The following is a 20,974-nucleotide window of genomic DNA, read 5'->3' on the forward strand; positions in this document are numbered from 1 at the left end:
CACTCCAGCAGGTAAATTTCACTGGTCATCCCCAAAGCCAACTCCTCCTTTGGCCACCTTTCCTTCCAATTCTCTGCTGCCAATGACTGGAATGAATTGCAAAAACAATCACTGAAGCTGGAGTCTTACATCTCCCTCACTAACGTTAAGCATCAGCTGTCAGAGCAGCTTACCGATCATTGAACCAGTACACAGCCCGTCTGTAAATAGCCTCATCCCCATATTGTTTTTTTTTTCTTCTCCTTTGCATCCCAGTATCTCTACTTGCACATTCATCTTCTGCACATCTATCACTCCAGCGTTGATGCTAAACTGTAATTATTTTGCCACTATGGCCTATTTATTACCTTACCACCCTAGTCTTCATACATTTCCACACACTGTATATAGATGTTTCTATTGCGTAATTGACTGTACGTTTGTTTATCCCATGTCTAACTCTGTGTTGTTTGTGTCGCACTGCTTTGCTTTATCTTGGCCAGGTCACAGTTGTAAACTTGTTCTCAACTGGCCTACCTGGTTAAATGAAAGGTGAAATAAAAAAATAACAAATAAAAAATATCAAAGGTTAAGCACGGAGGTGGTAGTGTGATGGTTTGGGGATGCTTTGCTGACTCAGGACCTGGACAACTTGCAATCATTGAAGGAACAATGCATTTTGATCTGTATCAGAGAATTCTAAAGGAGAATGTCTGGCCATCTTTCCATGAGCTGAAGCACACTTTGGTCATGTATCAAGACAAATGTAACGTTTTGGAATGGCCAAGTTAACGTCCAGACCTAAACCCAATTGAGATGTTGTGGCAGGACCTGAAAAGAGCAGTTCATGCTCGAAAACCACCAAATGTAGCTGAGTTAAAGTAGTTCTACAATGGCCAAAATTCCTCCACAGCGATGTGAGAGACTGATCAACAACTACAAGATGTGCTTGGTTGCAGTCATTGCAGCTAAAGGTGGCACACCCAGTTATTGAGTGTAAGGGAGCAATTACTTTTTTACACAGGGGCATTGGGTGTTAACTTTTTGTATTACATAAATGAAATAAGTATCAAAATATTGTGTTATTTGTTCACTCGGGTTCCCTTTATCTATCATGACTTTTTATGCTAAAATAGAGAAAATCTGAAAAGGGGTAAATACATTTTCACGACATATGCTGTAAAGGGTATAAACTGCAATGTAAATCAGTCATGGTAATAACAAGAAAATGCTGAATAGCAATGACTGCAGTTAGCACGCAACATCTCCATTTTGCTCTTTGGTCAGACAGAAGATGTTAAGTTCACATTCTCAAGAATGATACAATTTCAAATTTGTCCATATAAAACGTTCATCAGTATCCTCAAACAATTGCCTGTCTGAAAGGTTATGACCTTTGCAAAACCAAGGAAATAGTGTTGAGTAGCTAATTAATGAATAAAAAATACATACATCTTTGTGAATAAGACTTAATGAATGGCATAGCCTTTCCACACCCTGACCATGACCTCCTGGATATCTCCGCTGCCCTCTGGGCATCAGATGTAATACACAACACAAACCAGGAAGGAGAAAGGTCAAAATATGAAACACTTGGAAGAATGATTAATATAGAATGTTGTGTTCTCAATAGGCACTGATGGAAAGAAAGAAAGAAAGAAAGAAAGAAAGAAAGAAAGAAAGAAAGAAATGGGAACACAGAGATGGCATTGTGTTAGGAAAAAAGGGTGTAATTGAGACGCAAAACCAATCATTTCACTTGGTTTTTTCTTCCTTCAAGTGGATTGAAATGCTCAGATGTCCCGACCACACACAGCTCTCAAATGAAGTACACTTTTACTCCACTGCCTCCTCTGTCCTCTCTCGCAGATCCATTTTTGATGACGGGACATAAGTTGGTCCACCCTCCATCCACTCAGATACGGTACCAGTTAAAAGTTTGGACACACGTAGTCATTGAAGGGTTTTTTCTTTATTTTTACTATTTTCAACTTTGTAGAATAATAGTGAAGACATCAAAACTATGAAATAACACATAAGGAATCGTGTAGTTAACGAAACATTTTTAAATAAATAAACATGTATTTTATATTTTAGATTCTTCAAAGTAGCCACCCATGGCATTCTCTCAGCCAGCTTTTTTGAGGAATGCTTTTCCAACCGTCTTGAAGGAGTTCCCACATATGCTGAGCACTCGTTGGTTGCTTTTCCTTCACTCTGCAGTCCAACTATCTCAAATAGCCCTTACACAGCCTGGAGGTGTGTTTTGGGTCATTGTCCTGTTGAAAAACAAATGATATTCCCACTAAGCGCCACCCAGATGGGATGGTGTATTGCTGCAGAATGCTGTGATAGCCATGCTGGTTAAGTGTGCCTTGAATTCTTAATAAATCACAGACCGTGTCACCAGCAAAATACCCCCATACCATCACACCTCCTCCTCCATGCATCACGCTGGGAACCACACATGCGGAGATCATCCATTCACCTACTTTGTGTCTCACAAAGACACGGTGGTTGGAAACAAAAATCTCAAAATTTGGACTCATCAGACCAAAGGTCAGATTTCCACGGTCTAATGTCCATCGCTCCTGTTTCTTGGCCCAAGCAAGTCTCTTCTTATTATTGTTGTCCTTTAGTAGTGGCTTCTTTGCAGCAATTCGACCATGAAGGCCTGATTCACGCAGTCTCTTCTGAAACAGTTGATATTGAACTCTGTGACTAATTGAACTGTAATTGAACTGTAATGAACATATCTTCTGCAGCAGAGGCAACTCTGGGTCTTCACTATTATTCTACAATGCAGAAAATAGTACAAATACACAAAAACCCTGGAATGAGTAGGTATGTCCAAACTTTTTTCCAAACTTTTGACTGGTACTGTAGGTACGGGGGAGGGGGGGTGAGAGCAGAGAATATAAGTAATTATCTTTGCTTTGAACACAGTGACAATGGGAGCGCCCGTACCCTGTAGAAACCACTGTCGAAACCATGTAGAAAACATGCATGGCTAATTTCACACCGGGGAGAGTGGATAGCACCAGGCATCGGTGGAGTGGTCATGTGATTGACTACAAAGACACATTAACCTTCCTGGCTAGCAAGAGAGGGAGGCAACAGAGATATTGGATTTCAGAGAGTCGGACAGGGTGAGAGCCCAGTGGCGTACTCCGAGGGACAATATTCCCGGTGTCAGCACCCTGCGAATATGATTGCCTGGCATCGGAAGTGCCCGACGCCTCTACTGGTATTTGAGTCTCAGCAAGATACATCCCCCATAAAGAGATGGTGGTCACAAAATGACTGCACATCAAAACCCACAACATAAATTAATGTTCCAGGGATGTGCAGTTAAGGGAAGGAGGGTGGTTGAGTGCAGACAGAGAGCGCTGAAGGCAGCAACATGTGTCAAGGGAAAGTGAAGAAGCAACATCATGATGAAATCAACTTAGTGACTGGGGACAGGGGGAAAGCTCTGCACACTTCCCCAGACACTTCTAAATGACCCCCCGCGGAGCGCAAAACACTCCTGAAATGTGCAATTATCTCCTAAACAGCACAAGGCTCCTCCTGCGCAGATGATAGAGGGAAGTGGAGGGAAAAACTACTGTGGAGTTACTAAAGCATTCGTGATTGATCAGGCTCATTAATTGAAATGGGGCTTGTATATAGCTTTACCTGTGTGGAAGATCTGAGAATGAATGCCGCGGTTTGATGTGGTGAGCAGTATAGGACCTACACAACTCCAGAACCCTCACCCCCTAGTGGGTTGCTCTATTTTTATCTTGACAGCCTGGAAAGGAATCATAGTGCCACCTCCCTCATCATAATGATAGAATATCTTTGCAAAGAGCTGCTATATACAGTGGGGCAAAAAAGTATTTAGTCAGCCACCAATTGTGCAAGTTCTCCCACTTAAAAAGATGAGAGAGGACTGTAATTGTCATCATAGGTACACTTCAACTATGACAAACAAAACGAGAGAAGAAAAATCCAGAAAATCACATTGTAGGATCTTTTATGAATGTATTTGCAAATTATGGTGGAAAATAAGTATTTGGTCAATAACAAAAGTTTATCTCAATACTTTGTTATATACCCTTTGTTGGCAATGACAGAGGTCAAACGTTTTCTGTAAGTCTTCACAAGGTTTTCACACACTGTTGCTGGTATTTTGGCCCATTCCTCCATGCAGATCTCCTCTAGGGCAGTGATGTTTTGGGGCTGTTGCTGGACAACACGGACTTTCAACTCCCTCCAAAGATTTTCTATGGAGTTGAGATCTGGAGACTGGCGAGGCCACTCCAGGACCTTGAAATGCTTCTTACGAAGCCACTCCTTCGTTGACCCAGGCGGTGTGTTTGGGATCATTGTCATGCTGAAAGACCCAGCCACGTTTCATCTTCAATGCACTTGCTGATGGAAGGAGGTTTTCACTCAACATCTCACGATACATGGCCCCATTCATTCTTTCCTTTACACGGATCAGTTGTCCTGGTCCCTTTGCAGAAAAACAGCCCCAAAGCATGATGTTTCCACCCCCATGCTTCACAGTAGGTATGGTGTTCTTTGGATGCAACTCAGCATTCTTTGTCCTCCAAACACGACGAGTTGAGTTTTACCAAAAAGTTATATTTTGGTTTCATCTGACCATATGACATTCACCCAATCTTCTTCTGGATCATCCAAATGCTCTCTAGCAAACTTCAGACGGGCCTGTACTGGCTTAAGCAGGGGGACATGTCTGCCACTGCAGGATTTGAGTCCCTGGCGGCGTAGTGTGTTACTGATGGTAGGCTTTGTTACTTTGGTCCCAGCACTCTGCAGGTCATTCACTAGGTCCCCCCGTGTGATTCTGGGATTTTTGCTCACCGTTCTTGTTATCATTTTGACCCCACAGGGTGAGATCTTGCGTGGAGCCCCAGATCGAGGGAGATTATCAGTGGTCTTGTATGTCTTCCATTTCCTAATAATTGCTCCCACAGTTTATTTCTTCAAACCAAGCTACTTACCTATTGCAGATTCCGTCTTGCCAGCCTAGTGCAGGTCTACAATTTTGCTTCTGGTGTCCTTTGACAGCTCTTTGGTCTTGGTCAAAGTGGAGTTTGGAGTGTGACTGTTTGAGGTTGTGGACAGGTGTCTTTTATACTGAGAAAAAGTTCAAACAGGTGCCATTGATACAGGTAACGAGTGGAGGACAGAGGAGCTCTTAAAGAAGAAGTTACAGGTCTGTGAGAGCTAGAAATCTTGCTTGTTTGTAGGTGACCAAATACTTATTTTCCACCATAATTTGCAAATAAATTCATTAAAAATCCTATAATGTGATTTTTTTCCCTCATTTTGTCTGTCATAGTTGAAGTGCACCGATGATGAAAATTACAGGCCTCTCTCATCTTTTTAAGTAGGAGTACTTGCACAATTGGTGGCTGACTAAATACTTTTTTGCCCCACTGTATATTGTAATAAAGTGTTTAGTTGTATTCTTGCTTTTTGGTTATTGCCCTTTCTTTTTTGCTCTTTGTGGATTGCACCACACAACAGGAGTTCTTGAGGGAATCCTGAAAGTTAACTGACAATATTTCTATCTAGATACTTTTCCACTGCCCCGAAAAGACAGAGTAGTTTCTGACAGCAGACCACTGCGAACTGTCATTCCACAGAGAACCACATGCCTGGGCAACATGACAACGTCCACAAAAATTATATATTTAAACTACTATAAATAGAAGCTCTGCATTGACAAAACGATAAACAAGGAAACGGAAGTTGTAGAAATTGCAATGGCCACGGGGTAGTGGATGTAGAGCAATAGCATGACAATTATCCCCCTGTACCTGTGCCGTAATCCCATTTCTAACTAAATCAATATGGAATTCAAATCAGATACGTGCATTATGTATGCCTCGCTCCAGGGCTCCTGTAGATATGGCTACCGCTGAGGTTAACATATGGTGTCATAAAAATAAATGGGCATCTCTCTTAAAATGTGCGCAGTCACTGAGGACATTTGGATCTTTGGCTCCTTTACTGCCTCTGGGAAAAAAAGGCTGCAATGAAGTCGGCGACGTGATAGTTTTAATCTAGCTAACCCACTCTTTTCTGAGTGTGTAGAAATTATAGTGGAATGTACAAGAAATGTTAACGTGAAAGATTGCCTCTTAATTAAGCATGGTTCATTATGAATTGTAAAGTTTAAAGCAGGCCTGTCTGTCACAACTTTTTGTGTGCTCTACTGTTCATGATAATCTGGTTTAAAAAAAAAACATTTAAAAATCAGTTTAGCCAATTTATTGCTGGAAATTATTAGAATGGGAACAGAAAACAAATAAAGAGAGTCAAATAAATAAATTGGGTTAACTACAAAAACAACACATTGCAATATCAAAATCCATGCCTCTTGGGCCCATGCAAAGATTATTTTCTAATTTCCAAAACCTATTTCTCCTTAACAAGTGCCAGTGCAAAAAAATGGGCTTCTCTGTAGCCTAGGGGGGTGCAGGACAGTTTATAATAACATTTGGAGTCTGGAGAGTCAAGTCCCACAGCATAGACGACCCTGGCTGAGTTCTTCAAACCCTTTTTCACTCCATCACCATGGTAAAACAATTTATTTCACGGACCGAGAGGTGAAGTTTTGATAACTTTATTTCTTACTTCCTGGAGTTTGATAGTTTGGTAAAAATCAAAAGGCAAGTTTCCATTACGTCCCAGAGCGGAGCTGGGAAGGGAAGGGCAGCTTGACCCAAAAAGGCAGTGCTGTGACTATCTTGCCCTCTCTGTGCTTGTAGGAGAGCTTTTCAAAAACTCCATCATAGAACTCATTCTAAAGCTAGCCGACATGAATATTATGGCTTTCTGTCTTGGTTACAACACATTTGGCCATAAGATTTAAGGCTTTGGGAACGTATTTCCTGACAAATATGCCACTGAAATATGAGAAAACACAATATACTTTTGAACCCCTTTGAAGACATCGTGTTTTATAAAGCCATATATCAACTTTCTTGGACCGGCGTCGAACTTGATTTAGCTGTAGAAAACACATTCTCTCCCCTCGCTGTAATAAAGCATCTCTGGCAGACTGGGCTTCCCGAACTCACTCCAGAAACATCTGTCAACACAGTGTTGACTCTTTATTACATGAATACACTTCCATAACCAGGCTTCAGCTCTCAGCTTGAGGAGACACTCTCGTTACATCCAAAAGACTAAGAGCTCTTCACTGACTGTCAACCTGGCTGTAATAAGCCATCATCCACTGAACATTGTGGTTGATCATGTTTTAGTGGATTTACATTTATTGTTCTGTTATTTTACCAGGTAAGTTGACTGAGAACACGTTCTCATTTGCAGCTACGACCTGGGGAATAGTTACAGGGGAGAGGAGGGGGATGAATGAGCCAATTGTAAACTGGGGATTATTAGGTGACCGTGATGGTTTGAGGGCCAGATTGGGAATTTAGCCAGGACACCAGGGTTAACACCCCTACTCTTACAATAAGTGCCATGGGATCTTTAATGACCTCAGAGTGTCAGGACACCCGTTTAACGCCCCATCCGAAAGACGGCACCCTACACAGGGCAGTGTCCCCAATCACTGCCCTGAGGAAAGAGTGCCTCCTACTGGCCCTCCAACACCACTTCCAGCAGCATGGTCTCCCATCCAGGAACTGACCAGGACCAACCCTACTTAGCTTCAGACGCAAGCCAGCAGTGGTATGCAGGGTGGTAAGTAATTTGTCATTGTAAATTACAAATAACTACTATGTTAGCTTTGGTGACATGTCACTAAAATGGCTCACTCTCAGTTGGTTATTCAGCAAAATACAATAACTAAGGCCTATTTGTATTTAAGGTTGGTCAATATGACTGACTATCGGGAATATAGCTGCTGTTTTCGAAAATGGAGTATATTTGTCATTTTAGACATGCCTTTTTTCCCCAGACGTCAAGAAACCAGCTTTTGGGATTCAGCAAAGACCTTCGACAAAGCTGTTATTCCAAAGAAATGTACACCAAAGCTTCTCTAACAAACAAACTACAGACATGACAAAGTGTATTGGAGGTCATGTACGTTTCAAAAGTGTAACTTTTCTGAAAACAATCTTTCACAGTCAGTCACTTGGTGGGTGTTTAATTGTTTCTCAGTCAATCATTTTGTTATCTTCGGTCAATCAAGGCTGATGAACTGCCTCGTGTAAAGAAGCATCCCCACTTCAAAGCTACTATTAAGCCCATTACCAGCGCTATGCGTTACCTTCGGTAGTGCATGGCTACAGGCATTAAGCCAGGGTAAAGCTGGTGAGACCGAGAGACACAGACACCCTGGCAGTAGCTGTGAGATGACTACAGTACAATGCTCCATCTTGACTCTCCAGCCCTGACCCAGAGAAGGAGAAAACTTCTAGCGTCAGCAGCAATTCACAGATGCCTGCACACAAAGGCCCACAAATTGCCACAGAGAAATTGTCACAGTTATGCTATGAAGATTTTCCCACATAATGAAAAGTTGGTGCCAAGTTCAATTTTGGTCTGAATCTGTCTGGAGGATCTGAGAGTCGAGCACATTTTATATGGAACTCACTGCTGGGATTTGAAGGGAGTCAGACTAATACTAAAGGCTTAGCACAAGGAACTCCAAAGCTGGGCCCTTAAAAGTGTGAAGCAGTGTGTTCCCTGTGTAGAACCTAAGAACGCTCTTACTTCCTCTTTTAAGTTATTGGTGGAGTATCGGGACAGGTAGAGGTAGTAGCTCAGAGGGGGAGAGCTCCAACCATGTTTGTCACGTCCTGACCTTAGTTCCTTGTTTTAGTTTCTATTTTAGGTTGGTCAAGGCGTGAGTTGGGGTGGGCATTCTGTGTTGTTCTAGTTTTGGTTTTCTATGTGTTTGGCCTGGTATGGTTCTCAATCAGAGGCAGCTGTCAATCGTTGTCGCTGGTTGAGAACCATACTTAGGCAGCCTGTTTTTCCCACTTGAGTGGTGGGTGATTGTTTTCTGTGTCTGTTTCCTCCATACAGAACCGTTTTGTTTTTCGTTTCTGTCTTTCACTTTGTTATTTTGTATTTTCGTGTTCAGTGACTTTTCATAAAAAATTACGAACACTTACCACGCTGCACATTGGTCCGATCTTTCATAGTCCTCGTCAGAGGATGACGAATCGCGTTACAATGTTGTTTGAGAGGAAAATGATCCCCACTAAGAAGTGAACTTTGTAGTGGAAAGCGAAGCCTGAAAAATATACATGTACATGACAAAAGCCTGTCGAGTTTGTGCATGAGTGGGTGTGAAAAGAAGTTTAGAAATACTTATTTGCTTTTGTGATATTCAATTCCTGCACTTCTGCTGCCAGCCCTGTTGCACTTCTCTCACACTGTAACACCATAAAAAAATAACAATACGACACCACCACACTTTAACTCCCTATACATAAATGAGAAAATAAGAGGCTTTGATTATCTGTGAGTTGGCATCTCGCATCAAGTCAGTGGATTAGAAGTTAATGAATTACCACTCGTTGGAAAGTGGTGAGAGCCGGCGTCGTGACAGGTCTAAATTAAGAAGTGAATATCCAAATGAAAGAATTAAAAAGGGCTTAGAAAGAAGTGTGAGATGAATAATTGGTCAAGGAGTAATTGTTTTACAAAAGAGGGGAGTGGGGGGAGAGAAAATGGCAGCTTGAGGAAACTGGAAGCATAGAGACGGATGGGGCTTGCGGGTGCTTCAGGCGATGCCATCTGTGAGGGAATGTTGGAGGGCTGCTTGCCACACATCTGTTTTGGACTGACTGGGAGACGAGGGGGGATGAAGGAACTGCAGCACCAGCCCTGCAGCCACCTGGGCCGGCAAACAGGTGCACAGCCCAGCCAATTAAACTATTACACAAACACAGGCCACCGGGAGGACATTAACTGGCTGTGGCGCATTACAGAGCAACACAAGTCTCTCAGATAAAAAGACTAACACTACTACAGAACTAGAAGCTTTCACTTTTTCTGCTGAGTTAAGGAGAGGTAATGGGGGAGGGAGGTGCCTGGCGATCCACAAACAGCACTGTTTTAATGAATTTCTAAGTCCCACTTATTGGTCTTTCGTTTCTTGATTGAAAGGTATAGCAAGCATTCTTAAAACACACAGACGAAAGAAAACAAAGCATTCAAAGTAGTTTTGTATAGCCGAGTTTAGCGTTGATGGTCTATAACTGCTTATTGAAACGTGGTGGAATTTTGTATTGGTCAAATAGGTGTGCTGTATTGACCTTTCTCCCTGTGTTATCGCATGCCACAATATACATTTCTCACATGGTCTCTGAAAATACAGGTAACTTCCAAAATTAAGAAAACACCTAAATAAAGTGTCTTAATAGGGCATTTGGCCACCACGTGCCAGAACAGTTTCAATACACCTTGGGATAAATTCTACAAGTGTCTGGAACTTGTACCTATGCAACAATATTCCACCACAGGAAATGCCATAATTTGGTGTCTTGTTGAAGGTGGTGGAAAGCACAAAAAAATTGTTCCAATTGGGTTGAGTTCTGGTGACTGAGACGGCCATGGCTTATGGTTTACATCGTTTTCATGCTCATCAAACCGTTCCGTGACCACGTGTGCCCTGTGTATGGGTCCATTGTACACCAATGGAGCATAGCCATGATAGCCAAAATAATGGCCAACAGGACTGAATGTTAATTATTTAAATAACTCAGGAACCACACCTGTGTGGAAGCACCTGCTTTCAATATACTTGGTATCCCTCATTTACTCAAGTGTTTCCATTATTTTGGCAGTTACCTACCTGTAGGTTACGCTGCGCTGAGTGATCAGCAAGGGTGGAGAGAGTTGAGCTGCATGTAATTCTACAGTTGATCAAAAATAGGTATACAGATAAAATACCATTTTGTTCATTTTTCACCTCAAACTACATTGCCAAAAGTAGATATCAGGTATTTGTATAGCAGTACCTGAATAACTATAGAATACCGCTACCACGGAATTACAATCTGATAGATACAGAATATATCCTTACTAAAACAACGCTAAAGGGATTTTAAATAAAATGTATAGGAAAATATTTGATGCTCAAACATAGGCATACAGTCTGTCTTCTATGGTCAATGAGAGAAGGAGAACTGTGGCCCTTGGCAAAACTACAGGATGATTTGCATTTTCTCTGCATGCAAAGTTCCTCCTTATACCAAGGTGGTGCCAAAGGAGGAGCCAGAGTTGCTGCTCAGGTCACTTAAACAACCCCTTAGAGCAGCCACACAAGTCTTTGACAGTGTAGTACTGCAGGGTGATAACTTTGTGGCTGTCAACTATTTTTGTCATTTTACTCTGGCCAGGAAGTCCTTTTGACGTAGGATTTTTCTTCAAAGATTATAGGCGTCTACTTTTGTTTAAGTGAAATTAATTATTAAACTATGAAAGAGCACTTGCAGTAAAGCTTGTCCCCATGTAGTCCACAGGTGGTAATTAAAAAATAAAGTGAATTAAGCAGCTGTGTTTTGCATGGCTGTTCCCAACACACAGACTATTGCAGAGAAAAGGTCACATTAACATGCAATCAGAACACAGGTCGGCAAGTTTGCATTTCCTGTGTGTTGTGATCCGTGACAATTAAGTGCATTCATATTAATTGTGAGTAACCTTAGCTATGCTCCAAGAACATCTCCTCCCACCCTCAATTCCCTTTTAGTGTAACACTGAAAGTTGTGAAGAGGAGCAGAGTAGCAAGAGCAGTCTTCCAACAGTACTGTGTTTCCACCAGCTCTTCCCTGTCTCACCCCAGGGTGCCTAGACCTGTGTTTCTCCCAGCTCTTCCCCGTCTCACCCCAGGGTGCCTGGCTAGACCTGGCCTTCCTTGGGCGCCCATGATTGCTGCCGCAGAGCGCCGCTCCCTCGCTCAGTGATCACAAGTTCAGTGGTTTGAAAACACCCAGAGGGCGGACTTGGCCTCCCTTGGTCCCCTTGGCACCAACTGGCCTGTCGCCGTGTGAGGAGTGATGTGATTTTCATAGCTAGCGGTGCAGAACTTTACAGTTCGGCAAGGCACACAGGGAGCGCTACATGCGCTTTTCAAGCAAAAGTGATTTACGCTCATTTCCCATGATTTATGGGCAGGTAGACGTAGCTAGCGAAGTTGGTGGGTAAACAGCACAAAGGCAGGTCTGGGAACAGTTATTGTGTGATCAGATAAAGCCGAACAATAAAAGTGTGTCTTTAGCTTAATGAAGGCAAGAACTTGGGAGGTTATCTTGAGGCTGTGTATATCCTTCCTTGGTGTTTTGAACAAAGAAGCAGAAAAGCAACGGTTTAATTTTTTCTGATTCAGCGGCCTCATTTATCAATCAAGCGTATGGACACATCTGTGCGTAAACCAACCATGTGTGGGATAATTTCCACGCAAAGTGTGAGATTTATCAATATGAACATTTGCTTGAGAGAGTGTGTGTAAATTCACAGCCATGATCATGCGTACCCATCAGTGCCAAGTGGTGGAATAAGAGAACTGCTTATTCAAAATGTGTGAAATTGTGAGAGTAATAATTTATCTAAATTTAAATTAAATTTTATTGCATTTCCATTGTGAATTCATACGTTGACAGGCTATATCATATTATTTGACCACATCAGTACATTTGTTACAATAATAATCCATATAAAGTACAGTAATTTGTCAAAATTAGAGGCACGTGTGAAAGTGGGACTTTTTTTGCAGAAAGTACAGATTGGCTCATCAGATATCGTTTAAGACTTTAGAAAGGCAAACAGATGCCATTCCGGTGCACATCCAAGTGCTATCCACCCTTGGGTTTTTGGCAACAGGAGTTTGCCGATTAGCCACTCACATCCTCAGATGAGCCAATGTTTTGGATGCAATCATCAGCAAAACTAACAATTTCTGTACACCATCGCACAACAGGTTGAAGTCAAGAGGAGTTTCTTTGCCATGATGCCATCAATGAGTTCCCAAATACAAACGGAGCAATAGACAGCACGCACATGGCCATAAAAGCACCATCTAAAAACTAGTACAACTATGTGAACAGAAAAGGCTTCCACTTTTAACGTGCAGGTGACAGGTAATGTGATGCGCAAAATATGCTGCTGAATGTTTTGATTTTCACTGGTCAAGCCAGAACTGAGTGAGCCAAATGAAACATTTCGGTTGTACTCAATCTCTGACACTAGCGCCTCTATTTCCCTCTCAGAAAAGTTTAGCTATGTTTGGTATGTCAAGGTACGGCGTCAAGGTACGGAGACGCATATAAGGCCCTGCCCCGCCGCCCTTTCGTAAAAGCTGACCACGACTCCATTTTGTTGATCCCTGCCTACAGACAGAAACTTAAACAAGAGGCTCCCACGCTGAGGTCTGTCCAACGCTGGTCCGACCAAGCTGACTCCACACTCCAAGACTGCTTCCATCACGTGGACTGGGACATGTTTCGTATTGCGTCAGATAACAATATTGACGAATACGCTGATTCGGTGTGCGAGTTCATTAGAACGTGCGTTGAAGATGTCGTTCCCATAGCAACGATAAAAACATTCCCTAACAAGAAACCGTGGATTGATGGCAGCATTCGCGTGAAACTGAAAGCGCGAACCACTGCTTTTAATCAGGGCAAGGTGTCTGGTAACATGACCGAATACAAACAGTGCAGCTATTCCCTCCGCAAGGCTATCAAACAAGCTAAGCGTCAGTACAGAGACAAAGTAGAATCACAATTCAACGGCTCAGACACAAGAGGCATGTGGCAGGGTCTACAGTCAATCACGGACTACAAGAAGAAACCCAGCCCAATCACGGACCAGGATGTCTTGCTCCCAGGCAGACTAAATAACTTTTTTGCCCGCTTTGAGGACAATACAGTGCCACTGACACGGCCTGCAACGAAAACATGCGGTCTCTCCTTCACTGCAGCCGAGGTGAGTAAGACATTTAAATGTGTTAACTCTCGCAAGGCTGCAGGCCCAGACGGCATCCCCAGCCGCGCCCTCAGAGCATGCGCAGACCAGCTGGCCGGTGTGTTTACGGACATATTCAATCAATCCCTATACCAGTCTGCTGTTCCCACATGCTTCAAGAGGGCCACCATTGTTCCTGTTCCCAAGAAAGCTAAGGTAACTGAGCTAAACGACTACCGCCCCGTAGCACTCACTTCCGTCATCATGAAGTGCTTTGAGAGACTAGTCAAGGACCATATCACCTCCACCCTACCTGACTCCCTAGACCCACTCCAATTTGCTTACCGCCCAAATAGGTCCACAGACGATGCAATCTCAACCACACTGCACACTGCCCTAACCTATCTGGACAAGAGGAATACCTATGTGAGAATGCTGTTCATCGACTACAGCTCGGCATTCAACACCATAGTACCCTCCAAGCTCGTCATCAAGCTCGAGACCCTGGGTCTCGACCCCCCCTGTGCAACTGGGTACTGGACTTCCTGACGGGCCGCCCCCAGGTGGTGAGAGTAGGCAACAACATCTCCTCCCCGCTGATCCTCAACACGGGGGCCCCACAAGAGTGCGTTCTGAGCCCTCTCCTGTACTCCCTGTTCACCCACGACTGCATGGCCACGCACGCCTCCTACTCATTCATCAAGTTTGCGGACTACACAACAGTGGTAGGCTTGATTACCAACAACGGCGAGACAGCCTACAGGGAGGAGGTGAGGGCCCTCGGAGTGTGGTGTCAGGAAAATAACCTCACACTCAACGTCAACAAAACTAAGGAGATGATTGTGGACTTCAGGAAACAGCAGAGGGAACACCCCTATCCACATCGATGGAACAGTAGTGGAGAGGGTAGCAAGTTTTAAGTTCCTCGGCATACACATCACAGACAAACTGAATTGGTCCACTCACACAGACAGCGTCGTGAAGAAGGCGCAGCAGCGTCTCTTCAACCTCAGGAGGCTGAAGAAATTTGGCTTGTCACCAAAAGCACTCACAAACTTCTACAGATGCACAATCGAGAGCATCCTGGCGGGCTGTATCACCGCCTGGTACGGCAACTGCTCCGCCCTCAACCGTAAGGCTCTCCAGAGGGTAGTGAGGTCTGCACAACGCATCACCGGGGCAAACTACCTGCCCTCCAGGACACCTACACCACCCGATGTTACAGGAAGGCCATAAAGATCATCAAGGACATCAACCACCCGAGCCACTGCCTGTTCACCCCACTATCATCCAGAAGGCGAGGTCAGTACAGGTGCATCAAAGCTGGGACCGAGAGACTGAAAAACAGCTTCTATCTCAAGGCCATCAGACTGTTAAACAGCCACCACTAACATTGAGTGGCTGCTGCCAACACACTGACATTGACACTGACCCAACTCCAGCCACTTTAATAATGGGAATTGATGGGAAATGATGTAAATATATCACTAGCCACTTTAAACAATGCTACCTTATATAATGTTACTTACCCTACATTATTCATCTCATATGCATACGTATATACTGTACTCTATATCATCGACTGCATCCTTATGTAATACATGTATCACTAGCCACTTTAACTATGCCACTTTGTTTACTTTGTCTACATACTCATCTCATATGTATATACTGTACTCGATACCATCTACTGTATGCTGCCCTGTACCATCACTCATTCATATATCCTTATGTACATATTCTTTATCCCCTTACACTGTGTATAAGACAGTAGTTTTGGAATTGTTAGTTAGATTACTTGTTGGTTATTACTGCATTGTCGGAACTAGAAGCACAAGCATTTCGCTACACTCGCATTAACATCTGCTAACCATGTGTATGTGACAAATAACATTTGATTTGATTTGATTTATATTCCCCAAAGACTTTAAAGGGATGATTTTGACAATATATTGTTAATTAGAGGCGTTTTGAAATACAAATAGTCAAGGACCTTGGCTATTTGTATTTCAATTGGTATTTAGCAATGTTATCTCCTACAGGTGTGCATATGACATTTGTTTTAGTTGTTTTTGATAAATAACACTTTTCTATGCGTACAAACATTCTAAATTCTGTTTATAAGTAGTATTTTAGAATAGTTTCAATGCATTATTGATAAATGAGGCCCCTGGTTTCTAGCAACACAATTAATCAGCCACAGTGAGAGAGCGAGATGGGCGGGATTTTTGGGGGTAAAAATCTATTAATTGCTTTGGAGTGCAGAGCACATCGTGTTGTTCTGTGAGTTAGCATGATCTTTCTAGTGAGACCACACCAAAGCCTATTCGTTTTTCAAGCTGTTAGGATGCTAAGATAACGCCTCCGCCGTATCTACTGGATCAAATAAATGGCCCGCTGGGCCACTGCCGGGTCATCGCCAAGAACTGGGAGTCAGACATAAAAGAAGAGGTGCCACTCATCTGATGACCACTTTATATGCACTGTTCATTGATTCACATTAAGCAATCTCTCCAACAGTGGGGCTCGGTGAATAATTGAGAGTGTTCTGCTATCATTGAGGATTCCTCTGTGCTGTTGGGACCAAATTACATTTGAAGATCTACAAGAACGGAAGATGAGAACTTTGTGGTTGGAAAAAGGATCCCCAAATGCAGTCGCCATGGCCTAATTATGGTTGAGTGAAGGGCCAATCAAAGCTTGCTAGAAACGGGAAAAGGACTGAGACAAACGGGGAATTATTTTAAAGTAGTGCATTACTATGATCAAAACAGATTATTTTTGTTAAATAGGGGGGTGTGGGCAGCTAAACCCACTCTTGGTGATGGGAGAGACGGAGAGATATTAAAATCAAACTGGTTGATCTTAGGGTGAGGGCCGCCTTGCAATTTACGGTCTCAGATACAGAGAATGGCTGGCTTGTCTGATGTGGAAAAGTGGACTTCCTATAAGAGCCTAATGGATAGAGTGATGATGGAATGGCAGACTATGGGCTTCCGCTCATTTAGTGGGCTACACCATTGGCTATGCTCGTTTTAATGGGCTATGCTACGGGCTATGCTTGTTTAACCAAGCCCATTATTCCGTGTGGGCCTAAAAGATCTCCTGACATACATCCTATATGCGATGGAAGGAATCCAGCAGATGCCAATTTGGTCTGATTTCTTAGGCTGCATTCACACAGAGAACCCAATTCTGGTCGTTTTTCCACTATCAGATCAGCATTGAAAAAGATCTGATGGGTAAAGATCTTATTTCTTTTGACCAATCACAATTAGTGGAAAAAAACGCAAATTCGTTTTTTGGGGAGAACCAAACTGAGAATTTTGTGAACATCAAGAACAGGTTGGCTAGAATGGAGGTTTATTTGGGGGCACTTTGCACTGCGGAAACCTTATGTTCCACCAAAGAATCAAGAGGATTAAGTAAGCAAGAGAGTAAGGACACTTACCTGACAGGGTTACTGGTGAGAGAGACGCGAAGGGACTCCAGGCAGATGAGCAGCTTGTCCTCAGTGATGCCGGAACGCAGCTCGTGGACATACTCCTGTGACGACAATGTACACTCATGCTTGCTGTTCCTCAGTCCTCCCTGGAGAGAAAACGCACAACAGAAGAATGTCATTATTATAGTCCTGAAACGGTAGTCATATTACTCTGTTAAAAAGTGACCACAGAATATTTGCCAATCCTGACACAGGAAAACCTACATGCACAAAGTAGATGTCCTTAACCGACTTGGAAAAACTATAGTTTGTGAACAAGAAATGTGTGGAGTGGTTGAAAAACGAGTTTAAATGACTCCAACCTAAGTATGTAAACTTCCAACTTCAACGGTGATATATATATATATATATATATATATATATATATATATAACTAGATAGAAAGTATGTCGAAATTATAATGGATGTAAACGTTTTTTTTAAAACTGCCCTTTTTCTGGCACATAAATTGATTTTAATGAAGAAATTGTTCCCTCAAATCTCTGTGGCCCTCCATTGAATTTTGACATCCTGACGTGGCCTTGAAGCAAAAAGATTTGCCCACCCCTGATCTAGCCACTGATATTGATAAATGCATAACACAAATCAAAGCCTTGAACTGTGAGCTTTCAGTTGGGGGGAATTGTAGGTGCAATTAAGCTGAAGCCCAGATGATCTCTTCTGACAGGAGGAAGGGGGTCATGGCCATGGGATCCCCAGGTATCACACCTCCTCACAGCACACATCAGGAGTAGTATGTCAAAGCACTGTGGACTCCAGTAGGTGAGAATGATTACCTGTACTAGATACTGCGTGTCTTCCTATCTTTACCCCTGCCCAACTCAGACATCAAAATAGCTCCAGCACCTCTGTCAAATACAGCAACAAAAAAAAAAAAAAAAAATGAATTGCAACAACACAAGTTAGAAATGTTCTTTCTGGATCACAGTGATTTGATCGATAATTTAAATAGCAAATGAGGTCATGTCATTTACAATCTCCCAAGGGTGATACTGTGAAGAGGAGCCAAAAGTCTGCCACCGTATTCAGAGAGTTCTATGGGGATGGGAATGGCTCCAGATATATTCTCTCACTTTGACTTCCATCAATCAGCTAAAGCTGAACTGACACGGAGGTCTATCCCACAGAGAGCTATTCAATGAGGATAGCTGCCGACCCTCCCGACTAACATACATGCTGAACACAAGCGGCCATGCTTCCTCTAAATGGATTCCAGTGTAGAACCTCCAAAAGAGAGGCTTTGTAACATGCTGCACACTGATGCCTTCACAAAGACCCTACCTGCTGCTTGGCAGAGATAGACCGACAGTCTCATCTCCCATGAACATACCACTACCCAATGCTGGGGGTTGGATTGGGCTACACTGTTGTACAGCTATTGCAAAATACCTGATGAGTCGATGCCTCGTATCTAAAACAACATGGCTGTGGACAAAGATGGGGTCTCCCGAGTGGCACAGAGGTCTAAGGAACTGCATCTCAGTGCTAGAGGCGTCATTACAGACCCTGGTTCGTCTCCAGGCTATATCACAACCGGCTGTGATTGGGAGTCCCATAGGGCGGCGCACAATTGGCCCAACGTAGTTCGGGTTAGGGGAGTGTTTGGCCAGTGTAGTCCGTCATTGTAAATAAGACTTGCCTAGTTAAATCAAGGTTACAAAATAAATATATTTATTTTTTAATAAAGATGGATGTGGGAAGGGGGATAGCCAGGACTGGTGACGGAATTGTGTAGGGATAATTAAGAAACAAAATCACTGAGTCTATCAAGTATAGTACAGGGCCCGTACAAACAGACTCCCTTCTCTTTCTGTTAAGACCAACTGTTTTATAAAAACTATTGGTTGTGTATACATGGTTTGTTTCCTCAGATCAATATCAGGTAATAGTTCAAGGACTCGCAGTTTCCAGAAACTTAAGATCATTAGATAATTGTATCTTACCTGAAAAAGTTACACCAAATTGTTGTTTTATTAAATGACTATTTTTTGGGGGTGAAAAGTCAAAGTTTATACTGACAGATGTAGCCAATTTAATAGCTTACTGTATCGTTATAGAACATGCATGAAATGCATCCTCCAATTGCAACGTCTGTCTATGCCCACACACATTCTCAAAGAAATTGCCACCCTAAAATCTCATTAGAAATGAAAAGGTGTTTTAGGTCTATGTTATGTTACATATATTTTGTTCTGTTATGTCAAATGCTAATGAATCATGATTTTATCTTGCAAGACATTTATTCAACTTTGATCTAACTTTACTTGAACGAGCACCATGGTGAGAAGTGACGATCTTCTATTTCTAATAATAATAATAAGTGATGAGTATGACTATTAGGCAATAGATCTTGATGAGATGTCCTTTTCAGCGATTGGAGAGCCGTTCGTGGTGCTGAAAGAGCAGCGGCCAGGATCGCACAATAATGTTAAAGAAGCTCATCCAAATTGTGGTGCGGAAGGATAGCGCTGTCATTCGGCCAGTTCAGGAACAAACAACAATTTGCAGTAGGCCTATAGCCTAACAGCCATACGACTATGTGGTATAGGTACTTGTAGGCTATAGCCTAACAGCCATACGACTATGTGGTATAGGTACTTGTAGGCTATAGCCTAACAGCCATACGACTATGTGGTATAGGTGCTTGTAGGCTATAGCCTAACAGCCATACGACTATGTGGTATAGGTACTTGTAGGCTATAGCCTAACAGCCATACGACTATGTGGTATAGGTACTTGTAGGCTATAGCCTAACAGCCATACGACTATGTGGTATAGGTACTTGTAGGCTATAGCCTAACAGCCATACGACTATGTGGTATAGGTACTTGTAGGCTATAGCCTAACAGCCATACGACTATGTGGTATAGGTACTTGTAGGCTATAGCCTAATGTAAATACAAATAGCTTAATATTATTGTTTGCGAGGAGAGCTTTATTGCGAGTAGGCATTTCATTGTATTGTTTAGCTTATCATAAAAAAACGTTGTTTTGATTAGCTTGAACACATTACTACAGAATAAAAGAAAACAGAGAGGTGTACTATCAATTCATAGAATGTGTTTGTATATATTAAATATTATATCAAATCAATTGACCAAGTAGTGAGTATACAGTGCCTTCAAAAAGTATTCATACACTTTGACTTTTTCCACATGTTGTTGTGTTACAGCCTGCATTTAAAATGGATTACTAGCCTAAACACAATATTTGTCCCATCTATTCAGATCAATATTTGTTTTACCTGCCAAGACGACTGGAAAACATTGCGTACATTCCCACTAGTATCTAAACCTAGTCAAGACAAAGACATTGTGAGTTCTCTCAATCCATTCTCTGTTCTACTATTCTTTCACATTTATCATGTGAAAAAATCTGCAATGTAAAACTACATTGAATGACTATTCTTGTAAATCACATTGTCAGATTACCTTACACAATGTGGTATTGTTGAGGGTGTTCTTTCAGATAAACGTGAGAACAAAGTTGGGACAAAAACATGGAATTTGCGCGAGATGGGTTATTAACCTAACCCAGTTACAGGTAGAACTGAATTAATGGAGGAGCAGGGAAAAAAGTGGG

The 20,974-nt window shown here is 42.5% G+C and overlaps 1 protein-coding gene across 7 annotated transcripts in view; it reads right to left on the reverse strand.

Annotated features, from left to right (window-relative positions):
• Positions 1–20,974, reverse strand: part of LOC118363647 (protein diaphanous homolog 2-like) — a 605,757-nt gene that overhangs the window by 430,247 nt on the left and 154,536 nt on the right. For all 7 annotated transcript variants that reach the window (XM_035744726.2, XM_035744729.2, XM_035744723.2 and 4 more), the window contains one exon: positions 17,339–17,478. In XM_035744726.2, coding sequence (XP_035600619.2) covers positions 17,339–17,478 — 140 coding nt within the window. The remainder of the gene's footprint in view (positions 1–17,338; positions 17,479–20,974) is intronic.

This window comes from Oncorhynchus keta, chromosome 30, assembly GCF_023373465.1.
Source record: "Oncorhynchus keta strain PuntledgeMale-10-30-2019 chromosome 30, Oket_V2, whole genome shotgun sequence".
NCBI classification, from domain to species: domain Eukaryota; kingdom Metazoa; phylum Chordata; class Actinopteri; order Salmoniformes; family Salmonidae; genus Oncorhynchus; species Oncorhynchus keta.